The sequence below is a fragment of the Eschrichtius robustus genome, chromosome 11, assembly GCF_028021215.1.
Source record: "Eschrichtius robustus isolate mEscRob2 chromosome 11, mEscRob2.pri, whole genome shotgun sequence".
Taxonomy (NCBI): Eukaryota; Metazoa; Chordata; class Mammalia; order Artiodactyla; family Eschrichtiidae; genus Eschrichtius; species Eschrichtius robustus.
In genome coordinates, this window is record NC_090834.1 from 23,331,029 (window position 1) to 23,344,564 (window position 13,536).

Consider the following 13,536-nt stretch of genomic DNA (forward strand, 5'->3'; position numbering starts at 1 on the left):
AATGTGAAGCCCCATCTGGACCTTTGTCCCTTAAAGAACAAAAGTCTTAAGCCACTAAGAAAGGGCAGCAAATTCTGTTGCCCCTCCCTCCCTTTCCCAGGCAAAGGTGAAGACCTATTTCAGCTAGGGGGAAGAAAATAGAATGAAAGCACTCTGTACCCCAGGGGAGTGGCAGGAAACTGTATTGGGCTCAGATCAGTAGAGGTTGCCTACCACTGGGGAAAGAGTAGGATCACTGAGAAAGCCCCACCCTCAAGACTGAGGTTGGATCATGACAACAGAGAAGCCCCCCTCATCCCTCACCACCAGATGAGCAAGTACCGGGTAAGAAGCAATAGCAGTCTGCCTCTGTGGGAGGGGCACACGTGTGAAGAGACTGACTTCTCTTCACATGGCACAGGCACACAAATAAAGTCTAAAGTTGAGGGTGGAGCAGGAACATTGAGGAAAAACCCTCCAGCAAACCAGCTGCCTTCCTAAACATAACCCTAGAGAAATTTGAAGGTGATGGCGTGCTGAAAGTAACCTTAACAAAAATACCAATCCCAGCTCAATTCCTGACTAGATTGGCTTAGCTGTCCCCACCAATGGCCGGGAAGTACAAGCGGTGTGCCCATTTCTAGACATAAACCTTTTTTACCTTAGTCTCTACTGTCTTACACATGATGTCTGATAGTCAATAAAAAATTATGAGGCATCCAAAGAAGCAAGAAAAATATAAGCCACTGTCAAGAGTCAATAAGCGTCTATTCAAGAGTAGACTCAGATATGACTAGGATGTTGAAACCATCAGAAAAGGAATTTTTAAAAACTGTGTTAATGGCTGAGGTAAAAATGTTAATATAATGCATGTACAGGTGAGGAATTTTAGCAAAGATATGGAAATTATGAAAAGGAGTCAAATGGAATGTTAGAAATAAAAATAAATATTACAAAGATGAAGAGTGCCTTCAGGGACTTCCCTGGTGGTGCAGTGGTTAAGAATCTGCCTGCCAATGCAGGGGACACGGGTTCGAGCCCTGCTCTGGGAAGATCCCACATGCTGCGGAGCAACTAGCCCCTGTGCCACAACTACTGAGCCTGCGCTCTAGAGCCCCCAAGCCACAACTACTGAGTCCGTGTGCCACAACTACTGAAGCCCACTCGCCTAGAGCCCATGCTCTACAACAAGAGAAGCCGCCACAATGAGAAGCCTGTGCACCGCAATGAAGAGTAGCCCCCGCTCGCCACAACTAGAGAAAGCCCGCGTGCAGCAACGAAGACCCAACACAGCCAAAGATAAATTAATTAATTAATTAAAAAAAAAAAGTGTGCCTTCAGCAGGTTCATCAGGGTCATCAGAAGACTCAACACAGCTAAGGAAAGAATCAGTGAACTTGAAGATAGGTCAGTAAAAATTACCCAAACTGCAATACAAAAAGAGAAAGGGTAGGAGAGAGGAAAAAACAAACAACCCAGAGCATCCAGTAGTTGTGGGACAATATCAAATGGACTAAGATACAAGTAATTAGAATCCCTGAACAAGAAGAGATAGAACAGGGCAGAAGAAGTATTTGAAGAGATAAAGGCCAATTATTTTCCAGAAATGCTTAAAAACATCACACTACAGATCCAAGAAGTGCTGAGCATTCCAAGAAGTATAAATAGCAAGAACAACAACAAAAGAGTCAAATTGCTGAAAATCAAAGAAAAGAGAAAATCTTGAAGGTAACCAGAGAGGGGGAAAATTATTACATACAGAAGAACAAAGATAAGAATTACAGATTTCTTATCAGACCTTGCAAGTTATAGGATAGTGGGGGGACATTTTTAAAGTACTGAAAGAAAAAAAACTAGAATTCTATAAAAAGCTAGAATTCTGTAGCTAGAGAGTATATATATATTTTTTACACAAAACCAAGAGAATTCATTACAAGCAGACTTGCACTGCAGGAAATGTTAAAGGAATTTCATCAGACAGGAAGAGTATGATACGAAAGAAACTGGGAGATGCAAAAAGAAGTGGTTAAAATGAAGGTAAATATAAAGGACCTTCTCCCCCTTATTTTTAATTGCTCTAAGAGATAACAGGCTGTTTAAAGCAAAAAATATATTGATGTATTACTGGTTTATGCCATATGTGAAAGTAAAATGTATGACAATAATACAGAGATTAGGGTGGAGGAATTAGGACTCTACTGTTGTCACTTCTGTAGTTCTTACATTACATGTGATGCAGTAAATATCATTTGAAAGCTGACTGACTAATTAAAGATGTGTATTTAAATCCAAGAGCGACCACTAAATTTTTAAAGAATTAAATAAAAAAATTAATAGTGGAGATAAAAAGGAATTGTAAAAATACCCAATCCAATAGGAAAAAAAGTAAAATATCTCATTATTTAAAATATAGTTTACATGTTGAAATGGTTTATCCAAACTGAGAATCTAAACACACTGGGCTTTGAAGACAATACCAAAATATATACATGTACACATACATATATACATATATATATATACATACATACAGATATACATATATATACATACACACATACACACTCCAAAGGCGAGGAGAAAAAGAGGATAAAAGAGAAAAGGAACAAAAAACATGGAACAAATAGAAACAAGGGAGATGGTAGATTTTAAAAATAATCTGGTTTTTATTACATAGTTTTTTACCACTTACAAAATTATTGTTTATCAGCATCATATTAATTGGGAAGCAGCCTTGTTTGATGGGGAAAACATAGCTCAACATTGTGAAGATGGTTCATTCTCCCAAATGATCTATAGCTTCATGCAATTCTAATAAAAATCCTATCAGACTTTTCGTAGATATAAACAAGCTGATACTAAAATTTAAATGGATGAGACTAGAATAGTTCAAAAAAAAAAGTTGAGAAAAAATAAAGTAATTGAAGGGCCACACTCCCTGATTTCAAAACTAACTATAAAGTTAGAGTAATCAAGACAGTGCAGTATAGGTGAATGGATAGACACATAGGTCATTGGAACAGAGTAGAAAGTTCAGAAATAGACTTACTTATATTTGGCCAGTTGATTTTCAACAACAGTGCAAAAACTATTTGATGACAAAAGGATAGGCTTTTCAACAAATGATTCAGAAAAAGAGCATTGACCCATACCTCATACCATATACAAAAAATCAACTCCAAATGGATCATAAACCTAAACTTAAAAGCTAAAACTGATTTGTGATGCCTTTTAAAATCATGTATTAAATTTACACACACATGTATACATAAGGCTATGTTTCTGGGTCGTTTATTCTCTGAGGTTTTTATATATGATTTTTATAGGATTGTCACCCTGAAACAGCAATTATCATTTTATCACATGAGTTAATGTTGAGTAAGACTGTTTTTCCCTCATTAATCTTTTTCTGTTTTACTCAAAAAGTCTGTGATCCAACTCAGCCTTCTTCATTAGTCACCTGAAACTCCTCTCACTAATGTCATCAATGACCTGTTTACCAAACCTGTCTTTATCTACTAGACCTCTGTGTGGCATTTGACATACTCTTACCTTCAAATTCACCTAAAATGTGTACATAACATTTTGTCGGTCAGCTTGGGCTGCCATAACAAAATACCATAGACTGAGTGACTTAAACAACAGAAATTTATTTTCTCACAGTTCTGGAGGCTGGAAGTCCCAAGATCAGGATGCCAGTGTGGTCAGGTTCTGCTGAAGGAGAGCTTTCTTCTTGGCTTGCAGATGGCTGCCTACCTGCTGTGTCTTCACGTAGTGTAGAGAGAGCGCTCTGGTGTCTCTTCCTCTTCTTATAAGGGCATCAGTTCTATGGGATCACGGCTCCACTCTTATAACCTCATTTAACTTTAATCCCTCCTTAAAGGCCCTATCTGTAATACAGTCACATGGGAGTCTAGGGCTTCAACATATGAATTTGGGGAGGACACAACTGAGTCCATAGCAATATTATTTTCATATTTTATTTTATTATATTATAACTCTTTTGCTATTTTACCCCACTAGACTTTGAGCTCCTTAATGGGTGGGAATTGTACCTAGTTTATTTTTGTATCTCTAGTACTTGATACACAATAGGCACCCAGTAAACGTTTTAAATGGATGACACTTCTGTTCCCCTATCTTAGGTACTGGTAACTACCATGCATCTGTTTTCCTAGATCATAAATCTTAGTTATTTTTCCCTTTCCCTTTTATCTTGATGTTCAACTATATCCAAAGTACTAAGACTTTTACCTTCTAAAGGTCTCTCAAATCCATCCCTTGTCTAGCTCCAGGGCTATATCTTACCCTTCCTCATCTTTCAGATTATTTTAATTGCCTCTTATTGGGATTAGTGTTTCCAGAATTTGTCCCATCCAACCCATACTAGACCCATTCTTGCTGCTAGACTGACCTTTCTAAAATGCCAGTCTGATTGTATCACTTCCTTTTAATATCTCCCCAGAGCTTAAGACTAATATCTAAACATCTTAGCCTGGCGGAGTCGTTTGTGATCTGGCCCTGCTTACTTTATTATCCTCATCTTCCATTACTTCCCAATGTATTACTTACACTCCAGCCTTACTAGTTGACTTTCAGTTTTATAAATACATGATCCATCCCTTTTCATGCCTTTACAAGTATCCTTCATTCTGGGAATGCCCTTTCCAACTTCTGTATCTGATATATTTTTTAGGTGCTTTGTTTAACAATTCTCCAACTATGGGACCTTTCTGACCTCTTCCAGGTAGAATTAACTACTCCATCTTCAGTCTTCTTGTGCAGTTTGTACCAATCTGATTTTAGTGTACTGTAATTATTTATTATCATACCTGTCATCTATACTGGACTGTGAAATCTTTGAGGTCAGAGACATATAATTAATTTTATATTCTCAAAATCTAGTGCATGGTAAGTGCTCAATAAATGTTTGTTGAATGAATGAGTGAAAGGATCAATCATAAATTTAATGATAAAAGTGAATATTTTATTTTATTAAAAAGCCAGTGTGTGCCAGGCCCTGTTCTAGGTGCTGGAGTCAAAGGAACATCGTGGCATGTAGGTTTCAATAATTGGCATTCTTTGAAAAAAATTCTGAAAACTGATTGCTTGCGGTGCAAAGCGAGAATGTTCCCTTGTCTTTCTCTCCTGTATTATTCATCCCTCCTACTTCCTTATTTTAAACCCCTTCCTAGGGAATTCCCTGGCCGTCCAGTGGTTAAGATTCCAACCTTTCAATGCCAAGGGCCCTGTTTTGATCCCTGGTTGGGGAATTAAGATCCCACAAGCCACGCTGTGCGGACAAAAAATCAAAAACAAAAACCAAAAAACCAAAAAACCCCTTCCTAGAACTGCTCTCTGGTGGCTGCCTGTTTGATTGGGATCAATGCCTAGAATAAATGAAGAAAACGTGTAGCTGGAATTGCAGGAGATATTTTAATAAAAGTTTAATTATTGTTTTTGGTCCTTGTGATAAAAGTTTTTAATTGGTCTTTTCTTCTATTCTCTTAAAGTCATAATCACAAATAACTCGTTGATTAAATTTTTCCATAAGTACCTATACAAAGAATAGAGACAAGATATGGATTAAGAAATTTGAGTTAAAAACCACAGGGACCGGGCTTCCCTGGTGGAGCAGTGGTGAAGAATCCGCCTGCCAGTGCAGGGGACATGGGTTTGAGTCCTGGTCGGGGAAGATCCCACATGCCGCAGAGCAACTAAGCCCGGGCGCCACAACTGCTGAGCCTGTGCTCTAGAGCCCGGGAGGCACAACTACTGAGCCCGCGAGCCTAGAGCCCGTGCTCCGCAACAAGAGAAGCCATTCCAATGAGAAGCCCACGCATGGCAACGAAGAGTAGCTCCCGCTCACCGCAACTGGAGAAAGCCTGCACGCAGCAATGAAGACCCAACGCAGCCAAAAATAAATAAATTTATTAAAAAAAAAAAAAAACAACCACGGGGACCAACACATATAGATCCTATGTAGCTAAGGGATAAAAGTAGACTTTTTGCCTTTTAGACTGGAAATATAAGGCCTCTTGGAATCTGAGTTTCTACGGTTACTTTGCTCCTATGTTTCTTGTTCCTAATCATTTGTCTTTTCATGAAGTGCATGTGCATTCTCTACCACTGACCTCCGCAGGTCAGTTTCCCAGAGGAGTTTCCCAGTGCCTTCTGCAGCTCCTGCTGTGTGTCCATTCTGCCCTAGCTGAAATCTTGCCTGGCTTCTCTGACCTCTTTTGACTCTTGGCAACAGTGCCTGTCAGAACAGTTGCCGTTCCCCTGCTAGAATCAGCTGGGACGGGTGAGAAATGATGGTCCTTGTGATAGCATCCATGTCCGAAGCACCTCTTGTCTTAGTGGCCCCAGTGGTGACCTCCTGTGGGTCACACACCCTGTGGACAAGGTGTTTGGCAAGAGTGTGAAAACTGTGCTATGACCTCAGGCAGCTTCATTCTCCTAGGACATTTTGAATAAACTAGAAATGATGGGTTGTTGGAAGCGAATTGAATGTTCTGACCACAAAGTCTCTCTCTGATTACAGAGTTGCCTCACTCACAGAGCTCTCCGACTGTCAGCAGCGCCTGCACGAAGGTGCTCTATTTCACTGACCGGTCACTTACGCCCTTCATGGTCAATATACCAAAGAGGTGAGATTCTGGGATCATTATTTCTCCTTTAAAAAGGACAGGAAGGCAGAATCATTAGTTACTGCCCATCTAACCAGCTGTAAGGTGTTTGAGAAGCAGTGTAGTGAGAAGGGCACAGGAGATAGAGATTCAAGTTCTAGTTTCACCACTAACCAGTGGCATTACAAGGTACAGACACAATAATAGTGCTTCCAATCCTGATATGCAAAGATGCTCCAAGTTAGGAATAACAGTTTTTTAAGTGTTCAAAATAGCTTCTGCTGATAGCTTTGGATTACAGCCTGGCATTCCAGGGCTACTTATTACTCATTGATCTTTGTTACTATTTGATGACTACAGCTAACCTATGCAAAATTCATGTTAAAAACCTTCAAACACTCCGTTAATAGACTCCCTTCTAAGGTAAATGGCTTTGAAATAAAGATTTTTAAACTCTGGAACCAACTGCTGAGAGAGGTTGATAAGATTTCCCTTTCCCAATGAGTCTTGCTTGGTTTGTGTTAGAGGGGAGCTTTCTGAAGTACATATGGTGATACTTGATTTAATTCTACCAGCCTATAGAAATGGAATTGTTGCAAAGAAGGAAATCAAGAGAACTTAGACATATTGATAGTTTAACAAATTAGATTTCAGAGACTTTGTGTCTTATTTTCAGAGTAAAACAGAAAAAAAGTAATTTGGCTGCTGCCAAAGCAATAAATCTATTTTAAATTCTCAGATCAACCCATTTGTAATGCCATTTTCATTCCCTAATAGTGACTGGCTCCCTAACTTCTGCTGTTTCAGAATCCTCTGGGTTATCAAGGGTGGTGACCTAACAAGGCCACGCTGTTTCTGCCTCCAGAGACTTTGGCAGGGGCCTGGATTTAAAGCTAACATCTTATCTTTCCAACCTACTGATAAACAGTCTATTTTAGTGTTCTCTCTTTTTGTTGCAGGTTGGGGGAGGTGACACTGAAGGATTTTAAAGCAGCTATTGACCGGGAGGGAAATCATCGGTATCACTTCAAAGCACTGGATCCTGAGTTTGGCACTGTCAAGGAGGAGGTACAGAATCCACAGGGAGTCTGGGTGGTATTGTTGGTTGTTCTTGAACCCCAAAGACTTCTACTCAAGGACTAGTACCCAGAAGTACCTCAGTTCCCTAACCAGGTCAGAGGAGTTTCCCAGTGCCTCCGACCAGTTGATTACTCTAGACTGAGAAGGTTCAGGGAATGGCCCAAGAAGTTGATAGCTTCTTTAGTTCAAGGTCTTAATCACTCTGATCAAACTTGGATAGAATTTTTATTTTAAAAAGGAAAAAGTTTTGTTAGGGAAAATAAAGAACCTACATTGAACAAAAGCTTGGCTTTGGAGTCTCTTTTCTATCTGTAGCCAAACCTTAGAAAACTTCCTGCTTCCTATGTAGAGCAAAATAAACAAACTGTCATGAATATATGACACTGTATATTGTGGTGGTAGTTTCTCATGTAATGAAAATGAGGAAATTCTGCAAAGTCATCTATGCTTATTCTCAACTCCTTGACTATTTTCTTAGCTTACACTTCTCTTTATAATACATCTGCCAAAAACAGACCTTTTTTGTTTTTTTTTTTTGAAAGAGAGTTCTGAGTCATGACGTATTACGAGTGGTCTCATAGTGGTTACAGAATGAAAACGGTTGGAAAAGCCAATATTTTATTTTGTAAAGATTTCCTGGACTTCCCTGGCGGTCCAGTTGTTAAGACTCCTCACTGCCACTGCAGGAGGCACAGGTTCGATCCCTGGTTGGGGAACTAAGATTCTGCATGCTGCGTGGCGCAGCCAAAAAAAAAAAAAAAAAAAAAAAAGGTTTTCTCACTGAAATGTTTTAATAACCCTTTCTATTTTTATTAGTGGCTTAGGAAATGAATTGAATGAATGAATGAAAAGAACTGCATGCACACATGTTAAGATTGGTCTTCATTCTAACCCTTTCTTTACAATGCTTCGGGCAAAAATTTTCCCCTTTCTCATTTTTTAAATGCTTATAGTACTGCTTTCTTTTGAGAAGCCCAGAGTGCTCTATGGTTAGTAATTTATTAATTCTTATAAACCTCTATGAGCAAAGCAGTATTAGAGGGATGCTTTAACCATTTCATAGATGCTGAACGAAGGATATATAAGGCATACATATATATACACACATACAGAGTTGACCTTTGAACAGTATGAGTTTGAACTGCATGGATCCACTTATATACAGACGCTTTTCAATAAATACCTACTACAGTATTACACAATCAGCAGCTGGTTGAATCTGAGGATGCAGAACTGTGGACACGGAGGGCCGACCGTGAAGTTATATGTGGATTTCTGACTGCACAGGGCCAGGGCAGGGAGGGGGGCAGGCAGTGTCTCTAACCGCTGTGTTGTTCAAGGATCAACTATATATATATATTTTTTACCAGTTATAACTTTGGGGACAAAACCAAAGGGACATAGGCTCTAACTCAAGGCTTTCCTCTATACTTTTTTATCCTTTATGTCTGAGATCTTCTTTTTATCAACCACAGATGTTTAGTGAGACTCTCTATCTTACAATTTTTTCATGGTGGCTTTTTTTCTTTCTCTAGGTTTTCCACGATGATGATGCCATCCCTGGATGGGAAGGGAAAATTGTAGCCTGGGTGGAAGAAGACCATGGAGAGAATTAATGCTGAGTATTAGATTGAGGGCTTGTGGAACTCGGCAGTCCCTGGCTGCTTCACTCAGGAGAGAGGACTAAAACCAGGATACACTACGAAGTTTTTAGTTTGTGCTGCCAAAACAGAAGCTTCTCCAAGTGTGACAGCCATAGGCCAGTCCTGTTTCTGTGCCTGGCACGTGTGGTACTTAAAGTCCCTGTCCAAAAGTAGACCATGGGTTCTTGTGGAGCTCCTTGTCCGTGGGAACACAGTGTTTTATTCTACTCTGAGGACAACAAACCGAAGGCCTTAACCAGTGGGGATGGATGATCCCACTCCTATATGGGCATGGCTGCTACTATCTGGAACCTGGGAACTGGATGTATCACTCCTGTGTGCTACAGTATTATTTTAATTGGCCTCAGTGGTTGCAGCAATCAGAGTCCCAGCATTTGTACTCACAGACAAGGTGAAGGTACCAGCTTTTTTGCTTCTTTGCAGCTATTGCAAACCAAGAATAACTCGTAAGGTGGTACCAAAGATGAAAGCCCACTCTTCAGGAATTTTTTGGACTGGACATGGATGGTGCTGAATTGTTGAATGGATTGAAAAAGGGCTGCCCATATTGTGCTATATACTACGCTAAAACCATAGTTAAGTAAGACCTTGGGCTGCCTCTTGTGTCTTAACTGGTTTTGCAACTTGTCCTTTAGCCCACAGAGGGCATATTTCATGTACTGCTCATTTTCTCTGGGGACTCTTTAACTTTAGAGCCATTTTTTTCCCCTTCCAACTGATGAACTTTGTGTTTGAAAGGAATAAGGAGTGAAAGTCTCCTTTCAAATCCAGGCGGGTATGGAAAGGTGCTGCTACCCATGTCTTCTTGACTTTCTCTCATGACTTTCTTTAGCTCATGGCATCTCCTTTGCAGTCAAAAGGAAACAGACCATTAGTTTCAGTATTTGTGATTTATAAGTACTGAGCACGAGTTATTGGTCTACCCCTCTTCATTTCAAGACCAGAGTTATTTTCTATTATATATTTAGTCTAGGCTGATCCTTTGGCCACAATAGAAACCATGGGGGCATGGAGCATGAGTTGTGAATGGCAGGGTTGATTCTGGGTGATAACACCTAGAATCCTTTCTCACGTGCAACACTGTCAAGTGTAGAAGCTAAAAGATTTAAACTTTCAGAGATTACTTTATATCTTGAGTTTTCTCATTCATTCACCAAGCACCATCAACCAATCAGATATATACATATATATCAGTCTCTCTGCCTGTGATCACCAGTGTACACTGCCAACCAGAAGAGTCGGACAGATCAGCTGTGGGTTCTTGACCTGTCTGTCTCTAGTTCATCTCCCCTTTTCAGCCATTTCAACAGACGACTGATCGGAGCTCTGAGATGACATTTTGTTGTTTTATACAGATGTGTCTTTAAGTTCATGTTTGGAGAATTCTTTTCTACTCATTTGCTTTTTGTCCAAGAACCATGTCTATTTTTATAACTTGAGTGAGAGTTCTGTATATTCTCACATTCTGTATACTGTATCCATTTTCTAGAGAACCCAGTTGCTTTTATACAGGCTCTTCTCTTCTTACCAGCCCTTGTGGTTTCAGAACAAGCTTTATTTTATTACAAGTATACTAATGACAGATTACTCCTGTTCCAGTTCTACCAGCCATTTTAGTTATGGAGTTAGTTTTACGGAACCTATTTGATGGCTCCTCTAGCTGACAGAAGGAACTCAAAAGACACCTGATGTCTTTCGTGTAAGTTTACCTGGTCTCCTCCTACTGAAGAATGATTTCTCATCAGAAATGACTGGGAAAATTTGGGAAAGTCATTTACAAGCAAGAATAATTCATTATGAAAGCAAACAGAAGAAAACAGTATATTCTCCATTCCCCCCCAGCCCCCCCCCCCCCACCAAGGAAATCTGGAGAAGAAGTCCTCATGTCACCAGTTTCTCTGTTGCATGAATTTTAGTGTTTTGCTATAAGACAGCATGAGGGTTATCAGGCCAAAATTTGTTATTGTATTTTCAGTACAATTTATCTTGAACGTCTGTCGCTTAAATCAGTTTTACTTGTCAGTTTTCTTTCAGCAAACATTCTTACTATTATGTAGAATTTAACTTTTCAGAGAAAATTAAATCAGAGAAAATTTTCAGAGTCCTCTACCTTCTTTGTCTTTTATCTCTATGTCTTTTGGAAAAGGAGCTGCATGGCCTTAGTGCCTCCATAGAAAGCTTAAGTTGAATTAATAGCTCATTAATCTCATATGCCACGGGTGATAACTAAGCACCCCCATTACAGGATGGCACACCAGAGTGTTTGTGTAAAATGTGTTGGTAATCCTCATTCCAGTTTCTAAACAGAGGAGCCTTCTAGGCGGAGTGTGCATTGATTCATTCTGGTTTGAATTGTCTCCTATTTGATACACTAGGGGGCCTCTTGACTTATTCAGAGTATTGCCCCCTACTGGCATTTGTGTGGGATAGTCCATCCTGCTACTGCTGAAGTTCTCTTTCTTTGAGAAAACTAAGGAACTAGAATGTTTAGAGTCCATGAGATAATCTCTAAACCTGATTTAAAAAATGACCCTCTCATAAAAACTAAGTTAGTAAAAAGCTCAATTCCTTAAACAGTCTTCATTTAAAAACTGAAGACTGTTCTCACTCAGTTAACTAAAGTAGCTGGAATTGGAACACTTTACAATTTCTACCTAAAGAATTTAGGTTAAACTTACTTGGTAATATCAATGCTGCTTACTGACCAACTTTCCAGCTCTTTTTGACCAGGATGGTTGTAAATTAAGGAAAATATCTTTATACTCTGTATTCAATCCAAGAGGACTCTAATTACTTAAAACCATTTAGGTCATAATAATAATAATTTTCATTTTTTCCATAAAATAAGCATTATGATTGCACACTCCTTCTATTGTCTGAATTTATGTAAGAGGTATAGCTTGCTTAAAATATATATGTAAAGTTATATTTTCTTAGAAACATGGATGTTTGCAACCATTGCTTTCAAAGAGATTATTACCATGTATTCTCTCTGTTTTACGTTTTCATGAAGATTGTGTTATACCAGAGGCTTCTGATTATCAAAGTGATAACCAGTTTTAACTGTCTGTATGTACCAGATTTGTGACCTAATTTTAAAAAAACCCAGAAACAAACTATGAATAAAATGGAGTTTGCAAACTAAATACCATTAATAATTTTCACTTGTGTTTACTGACTGAAATTAATCAAGAAAGCCATTTACATTTAGTGAAAGTAAATTTCCTCAAGTGATCTCCCTGGTAGCATGTTTACTCATTACTTGGGGAGTAATAGGATTACTTGGAGAGATAAGGATTACTTTATTGCTACAGATATTACTATTGGTATTTCTAATGTAAGTGCAAAATATCAATAGGTTACATTATCAAAGAAAATTCATTTACATAGCACTTCTTTTGACATTATATATAAATGTGCAAACAAATAAGAACCCAAGACTCTAAACTGTATGACAAAACAGTCTCTAATGCAAAAGCAAGAAACATTAACAAGAGGCTTTCAGGAATGTGTATTTAAAAGAACCAGAACTTCCAAATTAATTTGAAAGATGCCTTCCTAAAACTTAGCCTTCATTTATCACTTTAAATGTTTTATATAGCTAAGTCTTTAGCCTTGGGTGCTTTCACTTGCCTTCCAATTACATATTTTCAACTATTTAATTACAAGCCATTTTAATTGGGTTATTCCATCATTATGTTAAAATTAAACATGTAAAGAACTTTCACTACCAACTAATTCCTCTTTACATCTAACCCATTCTGTATCAGTAATATCATTCTACAAGTCTCAGGACTGATTTGACAAACCTAATTATTCCTAGCTTACCTCTGGGGTAAACTTACCACTCCTGGACTGTTTGACCTGTGCCCTCTCATGATTTAGCTACACCTGTAAAAAGTATATTCGAAATGCAAACTTGCTATGCACTGAAAGATGCAAAACAAGGTTTAAGCAAGGCTACCTAAGTAACTGAACAGCAAACTGAAGATCATCTCATACAAAGACTAATTTAAAGTAATTTAGATCCAGTTATTCAAATGCAGTGGAAGTACTGTAGTAAGATATCTTAGCCAATTCAAAACCGTTAACATTTTTGTAATAATTTATAGTTACAGTATAAGCCCTTCCACTAATCACAATTATTCTTACGTTGCTTCTTCCAGTTGTTACTCATAAGTAGT

At 38.6% G+C, this 13,536-nt stretch overlaps 1 protein-coding gene across 3 annotated transcripts in view; it reads left to right on the plus strand.

Moving 5' to 3' along the window:
* DIXDC1 (DIX domain containing 1) overlaps positions 1-12,482 on the plus strand; it is a 65,775-nt gene extending 53,293 nt beyond the window's left edge. For all 3 annotated transcript variants that reach the window (XM_068556781.1, XM_068556782.1, XM_068556783.1), the window contains 3 exons: positions 6,524-6,629; positions 7,568-7,676; positions 9,224-12,482. In XM_068556781.1, coding sequence (XP_068412882.1) covers positions 6,524-6,629; positions 7,568-7,676; positions 9,224-9,304 — 296 coding nt within the window. In that variant the 3' untranslated portion in view covers positions 9,305-12,482. The remainder of the gene's footprint in view (positions 1-6,523; positions 6,630-7,567; positions 7,677-9,223) is intronic.
* The last annotated feature ends 1,054 nt before the right edge of the window (positions 12,483-13,536 follow it).